The sequence below is a fragment of the Nicotiana tabacum genome, chromosome 20 (genome assembly GCF_000715075.1).
Source record: "Nicotiana tabacum cultivar K326 chromosome 20, ASM71507v2, whole genome shotgun sequence".
NCBI lineage: Eukaryota > Viridiplantae > Streptophyta > Magnoliopsida > Solanales > Solanaceae > Nicotiana > Nicotiana tabacum.
Window position 1 is genome coordinate 61,254,122 of NC_134099.1, and position 13,571 is coordinate 61,267,692.

Sequence of the window (13,571 nt, forward strand, 5' to 3'; positions counted from 1 at the left end):
TGTACTATTCTTGCAGACTCTGCTAGTCCTCATTGTGTGCCCTCGGGGGTTTCTCACCTTTCCATAACGGACATCGATTTTCATACTACCTCGAGGTACACCATGGAGTCTTCGATGTACTCTGCCGAGACGAGCGCTTCGAGGACGGGCCGTGGACCATGTTTTGATCCCAACGAGGCCGGGCTTGAACTGCCACGGAAGCCTCAAATCGGTCAATATTGATTTTGACCGTATACACCTACTACATTTGCTATTAGCAATTTATACTATCATATGCATCCCCCATGCTCTACCTTCACGTTTTTCATCAACTAGCTCCAATAACGAAATCTGTTAATCCCTTGGATGGGATCCTCAATTCCTCATGCGTTTGCTCCTTCTCACAGCTTCAACGTCTTTGATTGAACATGGAATATGCGCTATGGTTGGGCATATGCGTCTACATAGGGACTGTTAATGATGACGTAGGGGAAAGAAAGGTCCAAAAAGAAGAACCCACTTCTTTCTTTCTGTCACTAATCTGAATAGTACAGTAATGTCATTTATCTCTAGTCGTATTTCTTCTCAGATGACCGACCCAGTAAAAAAATAAAATAATACACACACGCCCTCCAACAGAGAAAAAGGAGAAATCCTCCCCTGTATTTGCTCCTCTTTTCTTCTTTTTCTATCTATTATTGCTTCTATCACTTTTCATATCCCCAGCGGACGACCTTAGAGTTCGGCGTATGTTCACTGATTAATAGACACTATTTTCAGGTGCCTAACTAAAAACCCCAGCTTAATCAATATCTTCTCTCTCTCTTTCTTTTTGTAAATTAAGAAGAAGAAGGGTCATTTTTTCTATTGGACAAATTTTCAAGCACCATAGTTCCTGAAAAATTATGGCAGTGGTTGAGAATGCTGATACGAGCGTTGTTGGCTCATCGATTGGGACTGACGGGAATCTTGGAAACGGCGTCAGTGTCGATCATCTGTCAGCAAACAAGAACGAGAACGGTGTGACAAGGTCAACGATACAGAGCGATGAGAATTTCAATACGATCACTACAGTGGCTCATCATAAACTGAACGGTGTAGATTTAAGAAGAAATGGAGGAGGAGAGGAGTTTAGGAGGGAAAAAGTTAGGGATTTTGAGGAAATGCTTTCCAAATTGAAATTGAATCCCATGGCTAAAGAGTTTGTGCCCCCTTCACACACTAACACCAATCACATACTGATGCCTTTACCACCCCGTGCCAGCGGTGGGCAATTTGGTTATGATCCCAGTAATTTTCTAGTTCAGAGTAGCCCCAGATTTGCCAATGGAAATTTTAACAGAAGGGTATCAATCCGATTACTGTTCTCCAGTTTTAATTTTGTTCCTTTGCGGGGTTTTACTTATTTGTATAACATGTAACATGATAAACTGTTGTATAGTTTTAACAACTTCGTGTGCATTACCAATGTATAATTATTTACACCGTCTTATCAAGTTGACCTGCAACAACTGGTAATTATTTGTAGCTAGCTTGCTATGGTAATTGTTGTATAGTTTTCTTTTGATAGGTTAGGTAATTGTATAGTTTTAACAATTGGCTTTTACTTTCTGTCCCTTGGAAGTTTGTAATTGTTTGGACATCAGAAGAATTCAGTACACTGTACGTTTATATAAGTTAATTTGTGTAATCAATGCATTTTACCTCATTATTGCAGTTTACTTGCTATATTTTCAGGTTATCAACTTATCCTTAAAATTTATGGTTATCAATAGTTGGCTTTAAAATGATCCAATAGCTTAAAAGATTATTGCACTATCAGTGTGTAAAGGTGAAAGTCTTTTCTTTTTCTACTTGGTCTTGTCTTTGCTATTATGCATGAATATAAAATTAGGAGGGTTTAGCCATTGTAGCATTAAGATGGAGGGTTTTGTGGTTCTCTCTTTCTCTCTCTCTCTCTCTCTCTCTCTCTCTCTCCTTCCTAATCACGTTTTCTTTGTAGTAGATTGTAGTTCATGAGTCCTAGCTAATGATTTGAGTTTGAAATGCTGTGTACAGAAGAAGAATGGCTATGGTTCTGCTAGGAGAAAAACGAATACTCGAACAAGCATGGCCCAACAAGAAGAGGTTATAAGGAGGACAGTTTATGTATCTGACATTGATCATCAGGTATCAAAGAGATGTCCTTGGTATTTTGTTGTTGCTAATTATTATTGGTTTATCTCATTATCATTTTACTTATTGGCATTATGTTCTTCTTTGTGTAGGTGACTGAAGAGCAACTTGCAACACTCTTTCTTAGTTGTGGACGTGTGAGTGTCTTTCCTTTTGGTCATGCTGCCATACTCATTCATGGTTATCATCGACCTTTTTACTCACACTGCTTCAATACTCATCATGGTTAATGTCGGCTTTTTCCGCTACACTAATGTAATTTTTTGTTTATCTGGCCGGCCTTACTGTTCTGAAGGTTGTTGACTGTCGTATATGTGGTGACCCAAATTCTGTACTTCGTTTTGGCTTCATTGAGTTCACAGAGGAAGGTAGGTTGAACCGTGATTTTTTTCTGTTTTCACCATATTCTAGTTAAACTCTTGTATTTAAGCGGAGAAAGGTAGAGGAGCCGGCCCATCATCAACCGAGTTTCGAACCAGGCGCTAGCTTAGCCCATAGGAATTTTTGGTTATAAACAAAAAGAAAAAAAAAGAGAGTTCTTGTTGTCTAACTTCATGTTGTCCCAAATATGGTCTGCAGACAGTGCGAGGAATGCTTTGACTCTTGCAGGAACTATGCTTGGGTATTACCCTGTGAGAGTTCTTCCCTCCAAAACTGCAATTGCACCTGTTAATCCGACTTTTCTTCCAAGGGTGAGGAATTGTCTAAACCTGTGACATTTACCTTCTGTAACATTGCCTTTAGGGTCAGTAGTTGCAAAATTGAATGTTGCTGCTACTAAAGATTTCACTTGCGATTCTGATATTCAGTCTGAAGATGAAAGGGAGATGTGTGCAAGAACTATTTACTGTACAAACATTGATAATAAGGTAGTTTTCTTGTTATTGTCTTAACTTCACATGGTTGATTAGCCTCTATATGAAAATGGTTTTGACTTGAAAATCTGTATGATCTGTGAAGCAGGTTACTCAAGCAGATGTCAAGCTCTTCTTTGAATCCACTTGTGGAGAGGTTTGTAGCTGCTCATTAAACAAATCTGAAAGTGCTGGTCCTACCCAAAGTACTAACTCTATGTTATGGAACTTCTTCTCTATTATAGGTTCAGCGCTTGCGGTTGCTTGGTGACCATCATCATCCGACTCGTGTAGCTTTTGTTGAGTTTGTCATGGTAACTTCCATGGGCTTCTGACTTGTAATGTGTTCTGATATATCCTTGTGCAGTGGACCTTTGCTTCGTTCGATTCTTGAGAACTACTAAAACCAATTGCTTTGAATGTCTTGATTTTGCAATGCTTGCATTTGGCTGATATTTTGTTCAAAACACGTTTTACTGTTTACTCTTTGTGCTTGTGTGTTAGCAGAAAGGATTCTGATTATGGGGTTCTTTTGCAGTCAGAAAGTGTAAAACACCAGCTTGGGTACCTATTTTGGGTAAATTATGATTGGGCAAGTTGAATTGTTTTGGGTGACGTTTCACCCCTCAGAGTTCTTAATAGTATTCAGTATTCACATAGAATATTTATCTTTACCACCAGTAATCAATCCTGACTTTCTTAGTAAAAAGCATGATGTAGTTAAGCTCTGCAATGTAATCTTTGACTATATTTGAACATTTTGTTATGAACAAAGGTTATCATCAGCCATTCAGTTGTCACCATTCTGGAAACTGCTTTGCTTGCGTTTCCTTTTTGGGATAGGCTAGTGTGCTTTCTATTTAGTGCTTAGTTTTGTTTTAGGGTAGTAGTGTTGTAGAGTGAACAACATATCCAGGACTATGGATAGCCGCCTGCAGTTATTATGCTCAGTTGAGGTATATATGCTTGTTGATCGAGTCTAAGTTGCTCGTACACGGGTGCGGGTGTCCGACACGAGTGCGGATCTAGAGGTCGTATTCTTCGAGATGTAAATTTTAAGATTCGGGGAACGGATCCTAGTATGGATATGAGTGCGGGGATCCGGCTAAAAATAAATCAAAAAAAAGATAAAAATAAAAAATTATCTCTAAACTATGAGAAGTTTTGTGGAATACTAATATATAACTTGTAAAGTGTGGATTTCTTTTTTATTCTCAAGTTAGATAAGTAAAGGATTGATTTCACAGATAAGATATGCTATTTTCTTCAAATTTACCTAGTTCTGGTCCTGATTTCGGGAATCATATTGTATATCGTCTAGAATTTTTTCGTCCGTCGTGGTCAAAGTACCCAAAATTATTTGACCAAATCCGGTACGGATCCCATACCCACACCCATACTAGTGTCGTGTCAACACGGGTGCGGCCCCTAAACCGCCATGTCAGAGCAACTTAGGATTGAGTAAATGTTGGAAAGGGAATACTTTTAATTCCTCGGCGAGCAGATGAAAATGGAAGAGGATCTTGAGGGGTAGGGGAGGGGTTGAGAGTGTAAGTACAAGCATTTCTTTTGGCCAAATTTTCCACCTGTCTTTGGAGGAGAAGAAATAGATTATATGTTAAATCCTAGTGACGGCCATTTTCGCTGAAGAATGGGAGATGAGGGGTATGTTTGGCATAGTGTAGGAAATTCTTTATGGAAACTGTTCTCTGTGAAAAATGATTTATTTTGAGAAATCACTTTCTAGATGGTTGGGTTGGATACAAAGTAGGTAACATATAGTAATCTTATAAGGTGAAAGAGAAAATACAAGGATAGTGTTTCAGTGATTATTTTGAGTATTCAAGGTTTACAACAGTGCTTAAGTGTTGTTTATTGGTTTAAGTAAAGCACCCAAGGAATGAAAGGAACCACAGATGTTTTGATGGAATTTCAACTCCGACACACACTTTGAAGGCTATCTGTTTAACCAACATATACAACCGGTGTACTCTTACCCCTGTAAATTGCCCAATTAATTTTTTGGATTTTGTTAGCTCCTGAAACTTAGCTTAGCAACCATCGTACTGGAGCTAACACTATTGCTTTTGTATCTAATCTGCATCTACTTGATGCCTTTCAATGATATCTTTCTTACTTCATTGGAAAAAAAAAAAAAAAGTAAAGCACTCAAGGATGTGGCCTAGTGGTCAATGAACTGGGAAGATAACCATGAGGTCTCGGGTTCAAATCTCAGAGTTGGCAAACAATACTAAAATATTTCTCCCCTTCTAACTTAGCCTTGGTGGACAGGGTTACCTTATATTTGTGCTAGTGGGAGGTAGCAAATACCCAATAGAATAGTTGAGGTGCGGGCAAGCTGGCCGGACACAACCATCATAAAAAAGAAGTGTTGATTAAAGTAAAGTGATGGAGAAAGAGTTGGGATATCGGTTAAGGAAAATGATATTTCCCCTTTTGATGGAAAAGAGTTTCCTTGAATAGCACAATTTCAACAGTTAAAATTACCCTAACTATGAAAAAGTCTTGCCTTGTATTGGCGTCTTGGACATTAATTACCTTTAGGGTGTCATTTTGATGGCAAGCTGTAACAGCCTGTACTATGTCAATCTGTATCTCTTGACCACTTAACTGAAGTCATGGAAGGGCTGCATACTTGGCAGTGCTTTTAAACTTCGCAAAAAACTATATAAGCTTTTTAACTTAGCAAAAAGTAGATTGAGCAAACTACCTGAGAATAACACTTTCTGAATTTGGAAATGATAAAATTTTCCTTCTCTTAACATGCTCTTCTTTGCTATTTTTATGTTCTTCATCCAGCAGTATTTCAGCAGACTCTTCAGCTTAGTTAATGACAGATCGCACATTAATGGTGTTTCTTGTTTGCTTATGTAATATTTTTTATACGTATTTCGTATGATATTAGTGTGCATAGACATTTTTCTTCTGTGATATCAAGGGCTGGTCTTAAGTATCTGAAGATTTCCCATGATCTTGTGTAACATTTTGTGTGGGATTTCAGGCTAGAAATATTTTTTTGTTCCCCCATTGTACTAATTGTTGTCTATGTCTCCTCCGCAAGGAATCAGGCACATGGCAATTCATGGTTACTCTGTAAAGTTTCGTGACAAATTTTCTTCTGTTGCAGGCGGAGAGTGCAATTGCAGCTCTGGACTGTAGTGGCGCAGTCCTGGGATTACTCCCTATAAGGTTGCTTCTTGAACTTTTCACCAAAGCCTCCTGTTAAGTTTCTGAGATTCCCCAGTGGTCTCATATTATATTTGTCTACTACAGGATCAGCCCGTCGAAGACTCCTGTCCGACCCCGGAGTCCTCGCTCGGGAATGCTGTGATCAATGTCTTTGGCAGTGTCTTTTGGCTGATCTTCTGCTTATAATCATCTAAATACATGTATAGGTACAGATACCAAGAGTACATGTTGCCTTTTAATATTTCGAATTGTATCTCAGTTGCGCATCTGTTATCCACGGGGTACTTGTCAGGTCTGTCAAGCTTGAGTGGTTTATGAGTGCGTAAATTTACGTAATTTAAGCTGGTAAACAAGTAAATTATGTTTCTGTACGCAATGCCTTGACGTATTAATAGTGGTTGACGTTATTAACAGTGATGGTCATCTTCTCAAAATCCCTCTGGCTCACTATCGTTGATTCTGTGTTATGCTGCTCTTTAACTTTCTGCTAGTTCACTGCTGTCGGGAATGAGTTTAACATTGGGTGTCAATGGAGATGGATGGGACCGACCAGTTTGCTCATTTTTTCTTCTGTTCCGTTATTTTCTCCTTTTCTGGGTTTGTTTGTGGTTTCGTAAAAGTGATTACCGACAAGATTTCATATTTTGACTCTGCTAAATAAGGGACATGAAACTGAGCTGATTGGTGATGTTTTCTTGTTGAGGTAGGCTTAATTCGGAGTGCAGTGATCCCTCAACTCTCAAATATGAAAATAGTGTTCTTAAAAGTCAGAATTTAAAAGGTTTTGCGTCCTGTGGACTAAGCTACAGTTTGTTCTCTGGGTAGGTGTATAGGGTAAAATCGGTTCACATTAAATGCTCGAATGACAAAGTGTCGACATCTTCGCTTGGCATCTGGTAGACTCTGAAGGGAACATTATTAATGAGAGCAAACAAATATTTGTCACCAGATGACATTCAATGAAGAATATTTTTCAATATTAAATATGCATCCGTTACAGAGAATTTTGGCATTCATGACCAATCGTTATATATTCATTAATGGCGCTCATTATTGTCATTCAAGAGGGGTTTGATCCTAGGATCTTGTTCCCTAGGTATTGCTATAAATAATGACTTCAACAACCATTGTAACATACAAAAATTCTGAGAAAACTTATGCTACACATTATTCCAAGCTGAATAATACTTTATTTTCTGTCTAACGTTATTCTTATTGCTGCCCTCGGAAGTCTTGCTCCTGGAACCAAGCTATATGTTATTTTATCGCGATTTCAATGCTAAGTCTTACATTTTATTTAATTTATTTATCATTTTAGGATCAAATCGATTCGCTTGTCTATAAACCACACTATAAATTCAATTGACTGTTTTACGGGTAAATAGTTTGGCGCCCACCGTGGGGCTTAGACAGTTGCGTAATTGAGTTGATCTTTGTATCTATTACTAACCTGTTTAAACTATTTGTTTCTTAGCGAAAAATCATAAAAAATGGCAGATAACGATGTCAACATCACACACAATATTGGCGCCCAAGGAAATTAGCCTTAACACGAGGATTCGATAAGTTACACCCGCAATGAGGAGGATGTAGCAACGCCGGTTCATGGCGGGCGATATCCCCGACACGTACGGGAGCCTACTCCTGATGATGTTGAGGATGAGCACGTTGCGAAAACGTTGAGGATCATGAGAGAACATCAAAAGGCCATCATGGGCCATCTCTCACGACAAGACCAGGCATGACAGAATTAAGGCAAGCATTGTCGGGTGCTTCCAACAACACGAATGGAAGAGACCAGGCCATGATAGAATTAAGGCAAGTATTGTCGGGTGCTTCCAATAACGCGAATAGAAGAGGTCCAGTTCGATGGGGCGGGGAGATCGACAACGGATCTGGTAACAACAATAGTAATGATCCCTTCAAAACTGAGCTCATGCGGTTTATGAGGGAAATAAACTCTCGAATGGACCAAATTCCGGGCACACCACCAATGTTGAAGGGCCTGGACTCAAAGAAATACACCAGTTTCCGTTCAAATAAAGCGCATCACCATAGTTAATTCCGAAGCGGTTCCAAATGTCAGATGTACCAAAATAAAATGGGACTTCGGACCCTCAGGAGCACATCACCACCTATACAACAGCGGTGAAAGGAAACGACTTAGCTCCGCACGAGGTTGAGTCGGTCCTCCTGAAGATGTTCGGACAAACCCTCATGATGGGGGCCCTAACATGATACTCACTCTTACCCAAACACTCAATAGATTCCTTTGAGATGTTCATAGACTCTTTCATCAAGGCCCATGCCGGGGCCAGGAAGGTCCATGCCTGGAAGGCGGACATATTCAGAATTTCGCAAGGAGAGTCCGAGTTGCTATGTGAGTTTGACACCAGGTTTCAGAAAGAAAGAATGTTGCTACGGTTGTGCCAGATGAATGGGCATCTGAGGCATTTACTAAAGGGTTGAACTCTAGGAGCTCCGACACCTCGCGAAAACTGAAAGAAAGCCTACTCGAGTTCCAGGCAACTACACAGGTGGATGTCCATAACCATTATGAATCAAAGATAAGATAGAAAATGATCAGCTCGGGTTTCCAGCATCAACTAAGGGTCGGGATCGAGAAAAGAATAGGAATAAATCGAAGGATGATTTTGATGCAGATCGGAGATCTTCTAAGGGATGATTTTTGCCATACAAAAGGGTCAAATGATGCAGTAGAGCAGAGGGTTCCGGTTGGCGGATAGGTTCGCTCCCGATAAAAGAACTGACTGTGGCCAGAATAACATGTCACTTCAAGACAAAGAGGTATCGAGTTCCTGGGATTCCACCAATCCCATGTTGTCCGAGTACAATTTTAATGTCACATTAATGGAGCTGGTATCGGCAATGAGGAACATCAAGGAAGCGCAGCTCCCGAGGCCGACGAGATCTGATCACAGCCAGAGGGATCCTAATTTATGGTGCGAGTATCATGGGACTAACGACCACCATACTGGACTGCCGACATTTGCGTGAGGAGGTGACAACGTTGTTGAAAAACGGCCATCTCAGAGAGTTTTTAAGCAACCGAGCTAAGAACAATTACGGCTGCAACTGGGACAACGTAGAGCCCTCGAAGATAGGTGAAGACCTTCCCTGACTAACCATCAACATGATTTTCGGGGGAAACGAGATCAATGGTGTAACCTTCTCGGCAGCAAAATAGACAAAGGTATCAGTGACTCATAAAAAAATACTCTAGGAAGTCGCCGAGGCTGACATCACCTTCAAAGAAGAGGAGGCCGACGGACTTCTACTACCGACTATGCCTTGGTAATTTCTCTTAACATTCTAGATTTTAAAATTAAACGTGTGTTGGTGAGCCTAGAATGTTCAGCTAACATCATTCAATGGAGAATGCTGGAACAAGCTAAGCTAACCGAAAACATCATTCCGACAACAAAACTCCTCGCCGGGTTCAACTTAGCAAGTGTTACAACCCGGGGGAGATCTTGTTGCCCACGAATGCCGAAGGGATCATGAAGACCACCTTATTTGAAGTAGTAGATGGTGACATGGGCTACAACATAATTCTTGGCAGACCATGGTTACATGAGATGGAGTATCACCAACTTCTGAAGTTCCCAACTCCAGAGGGAATCAAACAAATAAGAGGAGATCAACACGCGACAAGGGAGATGAACACTGTCTCGGTTTCCAGTAGTAAGGGGAAGGAACACGCGGTATAGCAATTACAGGAACCAATGCCTGCTCCTGAACCTAACGAAGATAAGAAATGGGAGGAGCCATCGGAATCCCACCAGGTACCAAGATATTTCCAAGTGCCGGAAGAAACGGGCGCAACCAAATCCACAACGGAAGAACTCGAACAAGTGGCATTGTTCGAAAGTTCCTAGAATGCGAAGGAGTTTCATTGTTACACCCCATATTTACGTATGTAAGAATACGTCGCAAGTCAATTGATGTATGCTTAGAAATGAGGTCATCTTTAAAAGTACATAAAGTAAGTTAATCGTGTTACCGTGGAGGTTACAAATATTTAACATCATGAATAACAAGTACCAAGATGGCTGGAAGGCTTAGAAGCTAAATGAATTGAAGAAAATAAGTTTTGTCGAAAGTCGACAAGTTGGGAACCTTATAACATGTAGGTTTGGGGTACGACTAAGGTTATTAACATGATAAAGAGGTTATGCATGATTTATTTTAGTGATATGATAGTCGTGTGTTATGTTTTGAAGTCAAGCGAGTTGTGGAACAAAAGTTGGCCAAGGTCATCACAAGTTACATTCATAAATGTGCTGAAAATTAGGTCAAATGTAGCTGAGCTTTTCTCCCAATATACTTGGAATTACAAGATAATCCACCTACCAACTTGAATATCTACGAGTCTAGTTTCCAACGTATTAAACCGTTTGTCAATATAACATCAGAGTAGAGAGATATTCACGTTTCCGCAAGACTGCACAGACTGGTAGGTGACAAGTAGGTGTGTCACCTACTTGTTTAAATGAAGGGACCAAATAAATCTCCAAAAAGGGGCGGTCAAGAGGCCTTTTAAGGGATGAATTAAATCATTTCATTCACTCATATTTCAGAATAAGAACTTCATATTGAAACCCTACAACTCCTCCCCCATAATCCCACACAAACCCTAGGTGGCTTCGGGGTGATACGAAGTGATTCTAGTATCGAAAAACCCGAACAGCTTGCTAATTTCCCTTTCCCTTTCTTGTAGATGCATTGGGGTACTGGTTTTTGATGAAGAGGGACTAGGTTTCGTGGGTTCTACTTGGTCCATGGTAAGTTTGTGCTTCTTTTTCCCTTATCTAGGCTTCTACGAGTTGTAGCTCGATTGTAAAGACTAGAACTTGTGAGTTTCTAAAGATTAGTATGTTGTTTGTTGTGGCGTCACTATTGGCTAGTTATGAACTTGATTTTAAGTTGAATTCATGGTCGTTTTATATGAGAAGAGGATTAATTATATATTGTTGGTTGTGTTTCCCGATTTAAAAGAAAAGACAAGTCGGAAACGTGTTTTAGTAAACTAAAAAATAAGTTTTGAGTTGCTGAACTTGTGGGACTATTATGGGGTCATTTTAAAGTTGTATTGTGACTGAAAATTAGTATGGATAATTGAATATTTGGCAATTAATATTATTGATAAATTATAGAACGAAGAAAGGGTTTAAAACTATAGTTATTTAGTCACAAATCGAGCTTGCCGCTCATCGGGATTGTTAAACTCTTTTGAAAAGCTTATTATGAGTATTGTTAATGTAGTTTGGGTTAATTTTAGTTGTTGTAACTGGTGGGAAGTCATATAAACAGGGGATGTGCTATCCGTTTTATCGTAGAATAAAGTGTGTCATTCAAATGCAATAAGTTATGGCATTCGTATTGTGATGAAAGTATTGTTCGTTGCTTGTAGACACAGAAGTTGTAGGTTAAGTTAGCTTGAGGATTGGAAGGTATATTTTGAGGTCTGCAAGGTCTTCCTTTCTTTTTTATGGCATGATTCCGTAAGTTATGTTGCCCTTATAAGGAATAGGAGATGTGGCTTTGTATACGTGCTATACCGACGATTAAGGTCCGTTCACAAGTATAGTCATATGAATGTTGAAATAGATTGTGTTGGTCGCAGTTTCATGTATTCTTAAGGAGTAAATAGAGCCTTCCTAAAGGTCCTTGTCTTTTATATGTAAAAAGATGTCTAGATGTTAATTAAACATTACGTACGAATGGTCTGATGAATCAGGAGGAATATAGTGTCCGTATAATGAGGGATAGTTATATACGGATAGTTCAACAAAGCAGCATAATGTATAGTTTGCAGCATGATAAGAATGTTTCGACCTAAAGAATGGTTATGATATGCCTTGAATTGATTGCTAAGTTTCATACTATTATGTTTCTTATGTGTATACCCCTTTGTGAGCTAATTAAAGCATGTTGGAGGTTACATATAGCTTAATCCCCTGATTGAACATGATAACTACTATTTTTGTGATGAAGTTGCCTAATTTGAGCTATGGTAGTACACTTTGCAGATGCATACACCTTAGATGTCACTTTTATCAGTCCATGCGTATGTAATTTTATATTCATTATTCATGTACATGTATTCTTGTATATGTTTTTGTGTGATATGGACTGGACTAATAACACGTGGGTTGTCTGTGTGGATCCAAGTTATGATAGTATGTGAGTTGTCTATGCAGTTATTATTATTGGCATGTGAGTTGTTCGTACGATTGTTATTACTGACATGTGAGTTGTTCGTGCAGAGTTATTATTGGAACGTGAGTTATCTGTGCGGTTGTTATTATTGGCATGTGAGTTGTCCGGACACCGAGTGGATAAGGATCCATCCCCCAAGGGTCACCTTTTCATGTTTCTCTCTTGATGGTGTACACGCAGGTTGTGAGAAACCGACGGGTTTCTGGTTAATATGGATTTTGGTAAGGTTGATCATGGTTGGACTTTGCATTTCTTCTCTATTAGCAAACTCCTTGGATGTATACATGATTTTTCTACATATCTCTCTCTATGCTAGCTCTGGAGTATATACATGCCTTTATGCGTATCTTCCCTGTATGCTACCTTACTTGATGAGATGAGACACGGTACATATCTTCTCAATATGTGAATCTGTGTGAATTGACTTGTTTAATCACGCATATCTTCTCTATATACACTTGTTGAAGGATTAATTGTTGTTTCACGCATATCTTCTCTATATGCAACTGTGGAAGGATTTTTTGATACTTTACGCATATCTTCTCTATATGCAAGGTTGACGATTTAATGATATTGGACACATGTCTTCTTTATATGCTGGATTGTTAACTAATACATGATTAGCACATTATTTCTTTATGTACCGATGTGGTTTAATTTATGTTATATGATTAGATGACGCCATTACTGTGTACTTGTAAAATTTAGGAATTGAACAAGTGTTAGCGAGTATCATTAATAATTCTTACCAGTATAACTTCGCTAAGGTTAGTTATGATACTTGCCGATACATGGGGTCGGTTGTACTCATACTAAACTTTTACACCTTGCATACAGATCTTGGAGCTGTGTTGTTGTGGATGACGGGAGTTGGCATTGAAGATGTACCTGCTTTTCGCTTGGTAGTTTTGGATTCGTACTCTGTTTGTGTAGATTGCAACAGATGTTGTATTGAGGAAACGACGGAGTAAAGAAGGAAATCAGAGATCTTGCTAGGGCTTTGGGGGTTAGGCTGCTAGGGTTAAAGTTTCGAAGGTTAAAGGATTCAAGGGCGGATCAAGAGAGTGTTGATACCCAATTTTTCCTTATGTATTTTCATATGCAAAATAC

The 13,571-nt window shown here is 39.3% G+C and overlaps 1 protein-coding gene across 2 annotated transcripts; it reads left to right on the plus strand.

The window, feature by feature from the left end:
- The first annotated feature begins 291 nt into the window (after window positions 1-291).
- On the plus strand, window positions 292-6,652 carry LOC107818197 (polyadenylate-binding protein-interacting protein 12). 2 transcript variants are annotated; one of them, XM_016644143.2, is made up of 10 exons: window positions 292-1,325; window positions 2,038-2,148; window positions 2,247-2,291; window positions 2,450-2,522; window positions 2,734-2,846; window positions 2,964-3,023; window positions 3,115-3,165; window positions 3,254-3,322; window positions 6,157-6,218; window positions 6,303-6,652. In XM_016644143.2, exons 1-10 carry the CDS (start codon window positions 885-887, stop codon window positions 6,358-6,360), a joined length of 1,083 nt encoding a protein of 360 aa, XP_016499629.1. In that variant the 5' UTR covers window positions 292-884; the 3' UTR covers window positions 6,361-6,652. The 2 variants fall into 2 exon arrangements, with proteins under 2 accessions (XP_016499629.1, XP_016499630.1); XM_016644144.2 differs by having other exon boundaries at window positions 3,118-3,165.
- Window positions 6,653-13,571: the final 6,919 nt, after the last annotated feature.

Coding starts and splice junctions, on each gene's coding strand:
- LOC107818197 (XM_016644143.2), top strand. CDS start 885: ATGGCAGTGGTTGAGAATGCTGATACGAGCGTTGTTGGCTCATCGATT. Junction 2,292..2,449: donor TCTTTCTTAGTTGTGGACGT/GTGAGTGTCTTT, acceptor ACTGTTCTGAAG/GTTGTTGACTGTCGTATATG. Junction 6,219..6,302: donor CTGGGATTACTCCCTATAAG/GTTGCTTCTTGA, acceptor TGTCTACTACAG/GATCAGCCCGTCGAAGACTC.